Source organism: Polypterus senegalus, chromosome 6, assembly GCF_016835505.1.
Source record: "Polypterus senegalus isolate Bchr_013 chromosome 6, ASM1683550v1, whole genome shotgun sequence".
Taxonomy (NCBI): domain Eukaryota; kingdom Metazoa; phylum Chordata; class Cladistia; order Polypteriformes; family Polypteridae; genus Polypterus; species Polypterus senegalus.
In genome coordinates this window covers 45,185,265-45,199,056 of record NC_053159.1, presented here as the reverse complement: position 1 = coordinate 45,199,056, position 13,792 = coordinate 45,185,265, and the positions used below count along the sequence as shown (strand labels likewise).

The following is a 13,792-nucleotide window of genomic DNA, read 5'->3' as shown; positions in this document are numbered from 1 at the left end:
TCATATTTGAATTTGTATAATTTTGACAGGATATATTTTTATGGAGAGCAAAATCTTTTGGGATATTTAAAATCTAAGTTTATTTTTTATAAAATATAAAATTACATAAGAGTAAAGAAATTTGAATGTTTGTTCTTTTAATGTTTACTTTATTTCTAACTTGTATAATTTAGACAGGATATATTTTTATGGAGAGCAAAATATTATAAGTTGTTTAAGGTTTGAGTTGATTTATTCAGGAATAATATTCCTGTCTGTTTTTACCATTCCTACCAAAGATATTTCTGTCGACTAAATAAAAATTCCTTCTATTTAAAATTTAAATAGAACTTGAACAAATACGATAGTTCATAATATCCACGCAGACTTGCACGTAAGAGCGGTGTCATCCGTTTTAACAAACAGCGTATTGCACTGATACTGAAATAGCTGTGTGTGTATATATGTAGATATGTATGTATATGTATATATATGTTTATATATGTGTGTGTGTATGTATATATATATATATGTATTTGTGTGTATATATGTGTGTGTATGTATGTGTGTATGTATATGTATGTGTATATGTATAGATATGTATACATATATGTTTGTGTGTGTGTGTAAATATATATATTATATATATGACAACAACACTCATCACTCACAACAGTGACAAAACAATAACATTGACAATCATGTTACGTTATTTTCAAAATGTTTCCTTTTCTTTTTCATTGCTTCTTTAACACACTACTTCTCCGCTGCGAAGCGCGGGTATTTTGCTAGTCATACTATAGACTGTGAAAAATTGAGAAACTTATGATAAACAATTTATCATATGGTATGTTTTAAACAAGGCAGGCAGTGGTCATTTGTTCTGTAATAGCAATGTATGTATGAATGTACTACTGTACAAGTGTATAAAAAATATGACCAGTGTACAGTAATCCCTCCTCGATCGCGGGGGTTGCGTTCCAGAACCCACCGCGATAGATGAAAATCCACAAAGTAGAAACCATATGTTTGTATGGTTATTTTAATATACAGTATTTTTAGCCCTTATAAACTCTCCCACACTGTTAACATTATTAGAGCCCTCGAGACATGAAATAACACCCTTTAGTCAAAAGTTTAAACTGTGCTCCATGACAAGACAGAGATGGCAGTTCTTTCTCACAATTAAAAGAGTGCTAATATATCTTCTCTTCAAAGGAATGCTTGTCAGGAACAGAGAATGACAGAGAGTGAGAGCGAGAGAAAAGCAAACAATCAAAAAATCAATACGTGCGTTTGGGCTTTTAAGTATGCCGAAGCACCGCAATAAAGTGGCATTTTTTTAGAGGAGCATCCATATCCTCTAAGCAAACAGCCCCTCTGCTCACACCCCCTCCTTCAGGCGCAGAGAATGTCAGAGAGAGTGAGAGAGACAGAGAAAAGCAAACAATCAGGCACCGCACAGGAAGCATATCGTATATCATTGAGGAGTTTTATTTAATACGTAATACATGCTCTGATTGGGTAGCTTCTAAGCCATCCGCCAATAGCGTCCCTTGTATGAAATCAACTGGGCAAACAAACTGAGGAAGCATGTACCATAAATTAAAAGACCCATTGTCCGCAGAAATCCGCGAACCAGCAAAAAATCTATGATATATATTTAGATATGCTTTCATTTAAAATCCGCGATGGAGTGAAGTCGCGAAAGTCGAAGCGCGATATAGCGAGGGATCACTGTATATGGTACTTTGGCCGGCCATTTCACGAAGTGGCGAGAATTCCCTGGCCAATATTCGATGCGCTCAAGGTGCGAAGATGCTTAAAAATTTCAGATGCAGAATCAGAAGTGAGTTTTCCCTTTTGCATGAGAAACTGCTCAAGGTGGGTCTTGTTCAAAAAGTGGATGCCACTTGAGATGACCTTCCCTCACCCAAACATTAACCTTAAGGTCAATGAAATAGGTCCCTGATGTTAAGTCACTAGTTTTAGGGCTAAAATGATAACTGAAATGTGAAACCTACTTATATACCTAATCTTAATTACTGTGAAACAACCAAGTGGCATCCAGTTTCTGAACAAGAGCCACCAAGGGTATAATTGATGCAATAGCACTACTAAGTGCGCAACAAATCACTGCTCATGCCTTTTTTCTTCCAACTTTGGCTGACTGACCCGTGCCATTTCCAAATCCCGAAATCAAGGAAGATTTACAGCAACATTGGCCATAATTAGTTCAGTGTTATGCTTCTGGTAAATTCTTCTGCAGACTAATGTGTCTCTAGCAGATGCAGGTCCAATAATAAATGACTAGCTCTGATCTTTTGCACGTTCAAGACCAGAAGAGACATGACTTCCACATCACGGCCAGAAGTGAAGCCACTTGTGTTCTGTTGGCTTATATTCTGCTCTGGCGTGGAAGGTGGCAGAGAGGTTAGTTAGTGACTGTGTCCAAACCTGACACCTGTTTTACATTCTATGCAGAGCTTTCAACACTCTCCCATAATGCGCGAAACAATATATATGTAAAAGTACAGAAGAATATTTTTTGTAAATCCTTTACCTTACTATTAAAGCAATACTCTTTTAAAGCTATTGCAAACTCGTATTGCTGCTATCTGCCATTTCACATAAAGCAATCACATCGAGAGAAAATAGAGGACAGAACTTACCAAAATAAAATATGCAATAGAATTAATAAAACTGTAGAAATCTATAACAGGGTACTGAGGTAACACTGAATGCACTTTATGGCTGTGATATGTTTAATTAATCATATTTCTAAATCACAAAAACTTTATTTTATAATCTGTAGTATCTCTCACAGCAAGTACTGCCATAAAACTAAAATTACTGTCTGCCTAGGTTATTATTTTTTTAAATTACTGAGTCTAGCCTTGCATAACTTTATACATATTACTTTCTTATATTCCCACAATATTAATTATACAAGAAACTCAAAACATTTTTCTAGTAGAGGTCACCTCTTCAGTTTAATCATGACAGTCACATTGGTGGTTCACTATATACTGTATAAGATGCAGCTCCATAATCTTGAAATAACTGCAAATTGTAGCAAGCCATATGTTACAAAATGCAGTACTGTCAGTGGTGTCCAGACATACTGCATTTGGTGTAATATACTGGACCGACAGGGCATATAACAAGCCTTACTGTGATAAATTCTGTTAATCATTATCAGCTTCAGTCCTTGACAGTTCATCTTTACTTTGGGTCACATACTGCATGTCTATCTTTTCCTATTTTTTTTATTTGATTGACCTATTTGAATTTCCATGTTGACTGACTTGTAATGCCATTTATTGGTTGATTACTTTTGAAGCATAATAATCACTAAATTGTAAAGCACTGGTATAATGCAAAGGTATTGTGGTTAAAATGAACACTGACTGATTGGTGCCTGACAGTACTTGGCCCCATGGAAGATGTACTACCTCCTGTTTATTGTCTTAATGTCTTCTTCTTGTTTTAACGGGTTTCCTCCTTAAACAAGCCCCATCTATCTCCTTTTATTGCCCAAGGCAAAGTTCAAACCATTCAGTTGAATGGAGACCTTTGCCTGGTATGAATGTTTTTGTGCTAAGGTGCCTTGTAATGTGCTGACATTCCTTCCAGTTTTTTTCATTAAGGTAGGATAAGTTACCATTTGTTCATAACCTGATGAGGGCAAAATTATGGAAAGGTGTGATTGTAAGTTGCACACTTGAGGTCATAGGAGGTGAACATGGAGATTCATACCATTTAATGCACAGACAGAAAGAAGATGTGTATGTTCACGTTACAGGAACATGCAGGCACAGTTTATAGAGTGCTCATTTCTGGGAAATGCACAGAACTATCAGAGGTAGGAGGTATAGATGTACAGCAGAGGGAGAAAATGTTCAGGCACATTTAAATTTTTAGGACTTGATTCATGAGGCATGGAGTTGACAGTAATTCAGCAGACAGTGGTGGCCATAGATATTGTGCATGAGATTTGGGACTAAAGATAAGCACACACATTGAATACCTCTAATGATTTCATTTAATCTTACACTGCAAGTGGCTCTTCAGCTAGAATTTATTGAGGAATTCTTCATCCTTTGCTTTTGTACTAGTACATCATACTGTCATTAGGACAAGTTCTTACTTTGTAATCCTTAAACAATGCTGAAACATTGATTGCAAGCATTTTAAATACTTTTTAGAAAAAACCATGCACAATTTGAGCATAGGCGGGTTAAATGACTTGCTTCAGGTCAAACACTGAATGAGTGTTGGGGTTTGAACCTGTAGTCTTATTTTCTTTGCCTGTAGGCAGCAGTGCCTGCCTAATTTTTCCCAAATCTTTTTTGTTAAAGTTCACTTAAATATACTTTATATCATTCTATTCTAAAGTTTGTGGTGTATTCTATAAGATTATTGCATTTTTTTGCTTTGTTCATAACAGCAGTTTTGCTCATTTTACAGACTTCAAATTCTGCGTGAGCACTTCACCTACTCTTTGTACATTAATGTGTGCCGTTCGCTGTTTGAAAAGGACAAGCTGCTCTTCTCATTCTGTCTCAATGTCAACCTGCTGAAGCATGAAAAGCTGGTCAGTACGCCTACGTTTTCTTCATTTCATTTTCATTTCTCTCCTGTGTGACCAGTTCTTAGCAAAGAAGAAAATGTGTTTAATAGTTCAGTAAACAGAAATAATAAAGGGGAAGAGGCCTTTGTGGATTTTATTCACTCTGAAAGGCTGGTGTAATGTTAGACTTGGAAGGTTAAAGGCAATGGTAGCTGAGAAATTTAACAGAGACTGCTACAAATATGTGCAAGGAATTAAATTGTAAAGAGAAAAATATACACATACAAAAAGAAATCAATTTGCCTCCTCTTTAATGTGGCCTCTGAGGGGGTGCTTAGACAATGAGTATTCTGTGAGTATTCCATGTTTTTATAAAGGAATTAGCAAGTATGTTAAGTTCTTATCTTTGTTTCACTTTCACAGTTCTTAGTTTTATAATAAGTCTAAAAGGCCTCTCAAGGGCCTTGCAGCAATAATCTATCTGTCCTTCAAGGACCTTGTAAGCCATTCTTCAAGGGCTCAGCATCAGGGTAGAAATTGTCTTGTACATCACTCGCACTCTATATAAGCTGGAGTTCCTCTTTGCTGTCTGGCCAGAAACAACCTACCTTCCCTCCTCCTGGCTTCCCTTTTTATACCCTGTTCATGGGTTATATTGATAAAAAGCATTGACCTTATGGATGTGTCTTGCTTCCCTGGGTTCAAGTTTTCCTCCTGGGCAAAGCTCCTTCAAGCTGACTTCCAGACCCCACGTTAAAAAACAATTGGAACACACTCTCAGTCATCATGAGTTTCTTGGCCCATTCTTGGGAACTTCTCTTGTTACTTGCACTGCACTATATGCCAAAAAGTTTGTGGACATGTAACCATCACACCTATATGACCTTGTTGGACATCTCTTTCCAAATCCATGGGAATCAATATGGAGTTGGACACTCTATTGAGGTTTTAACAACCTACACTCATTTAGGAAGGCATTTCACAAGATTTTACATTGTGTCTGTTGGGAATTGCACCAATTCAGCCAATAGAACATTTGTGAGGTCAGGTACTGATATTTGACTAGAAGATGTTCCGTAGGGTTGAGATCAGGGCTTTGTGGAGGTCATTCAAGCTTTTCCATGCTAAACTCACCAAGGCATGTCTTTATGGACCTGCCTTTGTATGAATCGGCACAGTCGCTCTGGAACAGAAAAGGACCTTCTCCAAAATGTTGCCACAAAATTGGAAGCACCCAATTGCCTAAAATGTCTTTGTATGCTGTAGCTTTAACAGCATCCTTTACTGGGACCAACAGGCCTGGCCCAAACCCTGACAAATTGCCCCAAATCATTATCCCACCTCCACCAAACTTTACAGTAGGCAATAAGCAATCCATCGGAATTGCATTCTATTGGCAACAGCAAGCTAAGATTCATCCATCAGACTGTCATATAGTGAAGTGTGAGTAATCAATCTGCAGAACACATTTCCACTGCTCCAATGGTGGCATGCTTTAAACCACCCCTACCAACGCTTGGCATTGTGTATAGTGATTTTAGGCTAATGTGCAGGTGCTTGGCTATGGAAACCCATTTCATGAAGTAAACCATGACAATAAAAAAATTCATTAATGTTGCATTGCATTAATTATTGACAAATGAAAAAAATATTTTGGATTATGATTGTTTTTTGCAAGGTAATAAATAAATGCACCCATTTGTTTCCCTTATCCACTGTTAAAATATATATACAGTAGGTTGCTAGGTTTGTACCTTTCTCCTGATATGCTGCTTCCAATGAAATCCCCAGCCAATAACCTTGTGCTGTTCTGCCTAGCCATTGAGAGGAAAAAAAATGAATGTCTTAACCTAAGTAATAATTTTTATCCTGTGGCGCTACAGGCAAAAGTATAAAGGCACTTATAAAGTTTAAAATCAGCTTTCTCCAAGTTGTCTCCCATAGTACTTCGCTATGGCTGTCCCTAACAACCAAAAAAAGACTGATAAATAGTAAAAAGTTAAAGGATAATAAATCTTTCACTTGCTCAATGTTTGTGTTTCTTTTAGATTGATGATGCTGAGTGGAGATTCTTGCTCACTGGAGGAGTGGGTCTAGATAATCCTCATTCAAATCCTTCTGTTTGGCTGCCACAAACCTCTTGGGATGAGATCTGTCGACTTGATGACCTAAAACGTTTTAAAGGAATGCGCAAGGATTTTGCAAAACTAAAGGAGGGGTGGAAAGAGGTCTATGACAGCTTGGTAAGTGGTTAAATACGTAATCACTCTGAAAGGGCATGACACAGAAAAAGGGGAAAAGAGTTAATGCTTTTTTTTACTGCATAGAATAATATGTGTTGTGCCACTTCACATGAGTTTCCACTCTTGGTATGTGTCTTTGGTCATTAACAGTTTACTAAAAATGAGAATAACAGTGGCATTTATAAGAGTATTGTAAATATTCCAGTTATTCACTACTAGGTGAAGTTCAGTTGTGTTTTTCACAATGAGGCTGATGTGTATTGATTCACAGAAAATTAATTTATTCATTAAAAATACTTAGGGTTATATGTTACACCAAATGCAAAATTTACACCAGCACATTAGAAAACAACTGTATCTTCTGCAGTCTGCATGTGGAGATAACAGGATATGATGTGAATAACTTAGTTTTGGTATCCATATTAAGCTGCTATTAACAGTCTAGAAGCATTTTATTATTTAAATGCTATTAACAATAACACATTATTATTAAAATAGTAAGATTATTAAAGGTTGAAATTGACATTTTGGTTTGTTTAAATCATGTTATAAAAGCTGTTTTATAACATACATATATCTCACACTATTAAATATTATTAATTAGTTATAAAAGTTTGTCCTTAGAAATATATTGAAATTTTTATATTGAAATTTTAGAAGGAGTTTTAAAGTATATAGTATTATATGTTTCTTGCATGCTGTATAAATGCTTATATTCAGTTATTTTCCGTAATTGTAGAGTTTTAATTACATGTGTAGAGTTTGTCACAAATTATCTAATTCTGAATTATGTGGAAGAACTCTCATGATCACTATATTAAATGAAGTCTTGCATTTTCATCACTCTAGGAGCAGGACAATGCAGAGCTCTGGGCAGAGTGATGTATTCTTAGAGCTCCCAACAGCACCACAGAATACATACATAAAGATTTGCTTGGCATCCAATGGAGTCAAAGCATAAAAGAAAGAAGGGTGACTAAGCAGGCTTTTAGATGTAGGAATCACTCACATATAAGAAACAGGATAGGTGACTGGACCTTTAATCCAGTTGCCATTTTATAGGTACTGTGTATACAGTAACTAAATTTACATTGATTCACTGTGTGCTATAGTACCATAACTACACCGAAGATAAAGATTTCTGTTCAGTTACTTGTGACTGGCCTCAGGTGCATGGGACTGATCTCTGGTGGTTTGTATAATAGCTCTTTGGCAGTTCCTACCATGTATCCTGGCGTGAAAAGATGTCAAAGGTGGATAGGGTTGCCTCAAGAACTGGTGCTGGGCCCTCTCCTCCTCTCTTTTTACTCCTCTTCATTAGGTTATGTCATTCATTCCTATGGTTTTTGCTATCAATGCTATGCTGATAATATTCAACTGTACCTGTCATCACCTTCAGTGGACCACAGGTTATTGGCTAGACTCTCTTCATGTCTCACTGAAATTGCAATCTGAATGAAGGAACACCATCTTAAGCTTGTCCTGGCAAAGGTAAACCTTCTTGTTATCTCAGCTCATCTGATTGTTCATCACCCCACCCCTATTCAGCATGGCTCATTGTAACTAACATCCACCAAGTTGGTGCACAGCCTTGGGGTGGTGATCAATGACCAGATGTCCTTCAGTGACCATGTTGCTGTGGTCTCTTTGTCTTGCAAATTCATACTGTGCAATATCCGCCAAATCTGACTGTATCTAATGGAATATTCAGCACAACATCTGGTACAACCTTTTTTCACATTTGGACTATTGAAAGTCTCTGTTGGCATGAGTAGTCATGTATCACTATGCCACTACAGATGATTCAAAATGCAGTAGCAGGTTTTGTATTCAACCCATCAAGTCGAGCACATGTCTCTAATCTCTTCAGAGCCCTACGCTGGCTTCCTGTAGTGTCATATTATGTCAATGATACTTCCCTACTGAATATAGAGACACTTCTGAGATTCTATGCCCATTCTTGACTTCTTAGGTCTGCTGTTGAATGGTGTCTGGTAATACCACATCTATGTGGTATCAAATATGAGTCCACATTCTTTTCACGTGTAACTCTTGGCTGCTGGAATGAGTTGCCCAATTTCATTCAAAATTTTGACTCCCTCAATGTGTTTAAGAAGTGTTAGAATACTCTTTTGTTTGGTGATTGTCTGTTTGGGCATTAAAAGAAGTTCTTCACCTAATAGCTACAGAGTAGTGGCACTTCTGTCTCATATCATGAAGACCTTTGAGATGCTGGTCCTGAACTATATGAGTTCTCTTGTGGTAGACTACCTGGACCCACTGCAGTTTGCCTATTGGACAAAGACTGGAGTGGAGGATGGAATTATCTATCTGCTCCACAAGGCTTATTCTTACCTGGTCTCCAGTGCCTCCAATACTATCCAGCCATCACTGTTAAGGAGTAAACTCAGAGATATGCAGGTGAATGAGCCTATGGTGTCCTGGATAATAATCTTTCTGTCAGGAAGACCACAGTTTGTGAGACTCGAGGACAGTGTTTCTGATATGGATGTGAGCAACACTGGAGCACCACAAGGAACAGTCCTGTCTCCTTTTCTCTTTACTCTGTACACATCCAGCTGTAAATATGACACAAGGTCATGTCACTTGCACAAACTCTCAGATGTTTCTGCACTTATGGGGTGTATTAATAAAGAGGATGAAACAGTATAGGGGTCAGGTGGAGAAATTTGTTTCTTGGTGCAAAGAGAATTGTGTGTATCTTAACATCATCAAAACCAAGGTTCTGGTTATTGACTTCCTCCATACCAAAGAGCCTTTGTGTTCAGTCACTATTTAAGGAGTGGATTTAGAGGTGGTCCACTCCTACAAGTACTTGGGCTTCTCCATTAATAACATGTTGGACGGGTCTTAGAACACAGAAGAACTATATAAGACAGGGCAGAGCAAGTTATTTTTCCTTAGAAGACTGCATTACTTTAATGTGAGAATTGACATCCTTCACATCTTCTATAACTCTGTGATGGCCAGTGCGATTTTCTACATTGTGGTGTGCTGGGCTGGCAAAATCACTTTAAGAGAAGCCCAACAAATCAACAAGCTAATTAAAACTACTACTATGGGGTGCCACCATCGAGACAGACGTGGAGAGAGCAAACCAAATTTTATCTTTAAATCTTTAAATTTTTAATAGGTTTGATCACCATAACCCACTCTCACCTCGGAGTACTGCATCCTTCAACCATCCTTCTGCTGATACCAGAATAGGTGAGACATCCCCACCTACAATTACAGCAGCCCATGTAAGCAGAGAGTTGAAAAGACTTCGTGCCAGCAAAGCAGTGGGTCCAGATGGAGTATCGCCACGATTGCTGAAGGCCTGTGCGTTGGAACTGGGGAGTCCTCTACAGCGCATATTCAACCTGAGCCTGGAACAGGGGAGAGTCCCAAGGCTTTGGAAAACATCTTGTATCACTCCTGTCCCAAAGGTATCACGTCCTAGTGAGCTGAATGATTTCCGGCCTGTTGCTCTGACGTCACATCTGATGAAGACCATGGAGCAGCTGCTGCTTCACCACCTGAGGCCACAGGTCCGCCACGCCCTCGACCCTCTGCAGTTCGCATACCAGGAGAAGGTGGGAGCGGAGGATGCCATCATCTATATGCTACACCGATCCCTCTCCCACCTGGACAGAGGCAGTGGTGCTGTAAGAATTATGTTTTTGGACTTCTCTAGCGCCTTCAGCACCATCCAACCTCTGCTCCTTAGAGACAAGCTGACTGAGATGGGAATAGACTCGCATCTGGTAGCATGGATTGTGGACTATCTTACAGACAGACCTCAATATGTGCGTCTTGGGAACTGCACGTCTGACATTGTGTTCAGCAATACAGGGGCGCCGCAGGGGACTGTACTTTCTCCGGTCCTGTTCAATCTATATACATCAGATTTCCAATATGACTCGGAGTCCTGCCACGTGCAAACGTTGGCTGATGACACTGCTATTGTAGGCTGCATCAGGAGTGGGCAGGAGGAGGAGTACAGGAAGCTAATCAAAGACTTTGTTAAATGGTGCGACTCAAACCACTTACATCTTAACACCAGCAAGACCAGGGAGCTGGTGGTGGATTTTAAGAGGCCCAGGTCCTTCATGGACCCTGTGATCATCAGAGGTGACTGTGTGCAGAGAGTGCAGACGTATAAATATCTGGGAGTGCAGCTGGATGACAAATTGGACTGGACTGCCAATACTGATGCTCTATGTAAGAAAGGTCAGAGCAGACTATACTTTCTGAGAAGGTTGGCATCCTTCAACATCTGCAGTAAGATGCTGCAGATGTTCTACCAGACGGTTGTGGCGAGTGCCCCCTTCTATGCGGTGGTGTGCTGGGGTGGCAGCATAAAGATGAAAGACGCCTCACGCCTGGACAAACTTGTTAAGAAGGCAGGCTCCATTGTAGGATTAAAGTTGGACAGTTTAACATCTGTAGCAGAGCGACGGGCATAAAGCACACTCCTGTCATTCATGAATAATCCACTGCATCCACTGAACAGTGTCATCTCCAGACAGAGGAGTAGCTTCAGTGACAGACTTTTGTCACTGTCCTGCTCCACTGACAGACTAAAGAGATCGTTCCTCCCCCACACTATGCGACTCTTCAATTCCACCCGGGGGAGTAAATGCTAACATTACTCTGTTATTGCCTGCTTTTTTTATTTTTATTTTTTTCATTTTTTTTTAAATCTTTATTACTATTTAATTTAATATTGTTTCTTTGTATCAGTATACTGCTGCTGGATTATGTGAATTTCCCCTTGGGATTAATAAAGTATCTATCTATCTATCTATCTATCTATCTATCTATCTATCTATCTATCTATCTATCTATCTATCTATCTATCTATCTATCTATCTATCTATCTAAAAGAGTAGGCTCAGTTATTGGATGCACTATGGATCGCCTGGAGGTTGTAGCAAAAGAGATAATTAAAACAAAGCTGAATGTGATTATGAGCAATGTTGCATATTCTCTCTCTGTCACTAATACTGAGCATATTCAGCAGAAGTGTGTCAAGAGACACTACTAGGGCTCCTTTATACCAACAGCAAGATGCCTGCATAATGCCTCACTGTGACCTTGACAGTCAAGTCAGAAGTTTTCTTTCTTTTAAATTTTTTTTCTTTATAGTCATTCTGATGTTTGTTCAGACCAAAGTGTGTGTATAAATTTATTTATTTATTATCTATTTAGGTATTTATTTATTTGACTAGCTTCTGTATAAAAGCCAAAGATCGATTTATCTATCTGGGTTTTGTAAACTTGAAATTGTAACTAGCTTGTGTTTTGTTCTGAGCTGTTCACTTGTGCTGATCAACTTTGCACCCTTGTTCAGTAACAGTCCGCCTGACTGATGTATACTTGATTATATTGACATCTTTTATAAGTCGCCTTGGATAAAAGGTTCTGCTAAGCAAATAAATGTACATCTACTCAATTTACGACTGACTCACCATTAATTTCCTATAATTTCCCCTTATTACCATTTTTATTGTTCATTCAAATTGAATGTCTCTGCAGTACAAACATTATTTAGGAGTTTCTGAACATAATAGTGGTGAAAACAATGTGTGCCTAGGTTGGCAGAAATATTTAATTGTGTGTCAGGCTTTACTTTGGGAGTATTTCTATTTGTAAGTTTGTTAGGTGGATGCTATTATTTCTTATAAAAATGCCAGTTATATATTCCATTGTATACTTAGTAATATCCCTTTAAGCACAAATACATTTCTTCAGGATTAATTTTTATAAATAAATGTTTTATTTTATGCCGTACAAGCCACTTAACTTCATGTAAAATCATACAAAATGAAAAGACTCTACTTCAAATAATATATTTTTTTATTATTATGTAATTAATTAAATATTTATAAACTGTTCTGTGATGAAATATTCATTTACCAGATGAAATAGCAGTACATTAGGTAAGCAGACAACAATGACTGATTTTATCTACTCTCTATATATAAAATCCTAAGCCTAAAAGTGCAACGATTTTATGTGACTTTTTATGCCATGTTTTTTGTCATGCTTTAAATCAGCTTATTTTAAAACCTACATATATATGTTTGGTGTCATTCTTTTCAGATTTTATTCCATTTTTAAATTATAAACTAAAATATCAAGAAGGTCGAGTTACGATGATCCATTGCATACCACTTTAGTTTTCACGTCATTTTAAAACAAAAAGTTTTTGTATCTATAAGAGTGTCAGTTAAAATGAATGGATCATTTATTTAGTCTCTTATAAATACTCATCAAGCATAGTGGACCTCATTTTAACCAGAATACTCCAATTACTAAGAGAGTAAATATTTTATTCTCATTTCATGATTTTTACTCTGTTAAATAATAATTAATTTTTCTTTTACATATTTATAGAATTTTGTGATTTTGACTCCAATAAATAATAAAATTTTTCTTTTGTACATTTACATATTTTTCTAATATTCTGGCCGCAATCGGGGGTTGGGAGTCAATGGCGCCAGGGGGGCTTGGCCCCCCTAGTATTATATAAAAACACAAAACACCTCTCCAACAGCATCCACCATCATCACCACCACCTAACCAACCCTGAGATAGAACTAAAATGGAGATGGATAGCAAGAAAAAGGAGGCAAGGATAGATAGATAGATAGATAGATAGATAGATAGATAGATAGATAGATAGATAGATAGATACTTTATTAATCCCAAGGGGAAATTCACATACTCCAGCAGCAGCATACATAAAGAACAATATTAAATTAAAGAGTGATAAAAAATGCATTTATAACAGACAATAACTTTGTATAATGTTAATGTTTAAACTCCGGGTGGATTTGAAGAGTTGCATAGTGTGGGGGTGGAATGATCTCCTCAGTCTGTCAGTGGAGCTGGTCGGTGACAGCAGTCTATCGCTGAAGCTGCACCTCTGTCTGGAGATGATCCTGTTCAGTGGATGCAGTGGATTCTCCATGATTGACAGGAGCCTGTT

General features: G+C 37.7%; 1 protein-coding gene across 1 annotated transcript in view; it reads left to right on the top strand.

The window, feature by feature from the left end:
• The window catches only part of dnah7 (dynein, axonemal, heavy chain 7), a 422,487-nt gene that overhangs the window by 320,049 nt on the left and 88,646 nt on the right, over positions 1-13,792 (top strand). Inside the window, exons 48-49 of the mRNA XM_039755900.1 lie at positions 4,450-4,576; positions 6,601-6,795. Coding sequence (XP_039611834.1) covers positions 4,450-4,576; positions 6,601-6,795 — 322 coding nt within the window. The remainder of the gene's footprint in view (positions 1-4,449; positions 4,577-6,600; positions 6,796-13,792) is intronic.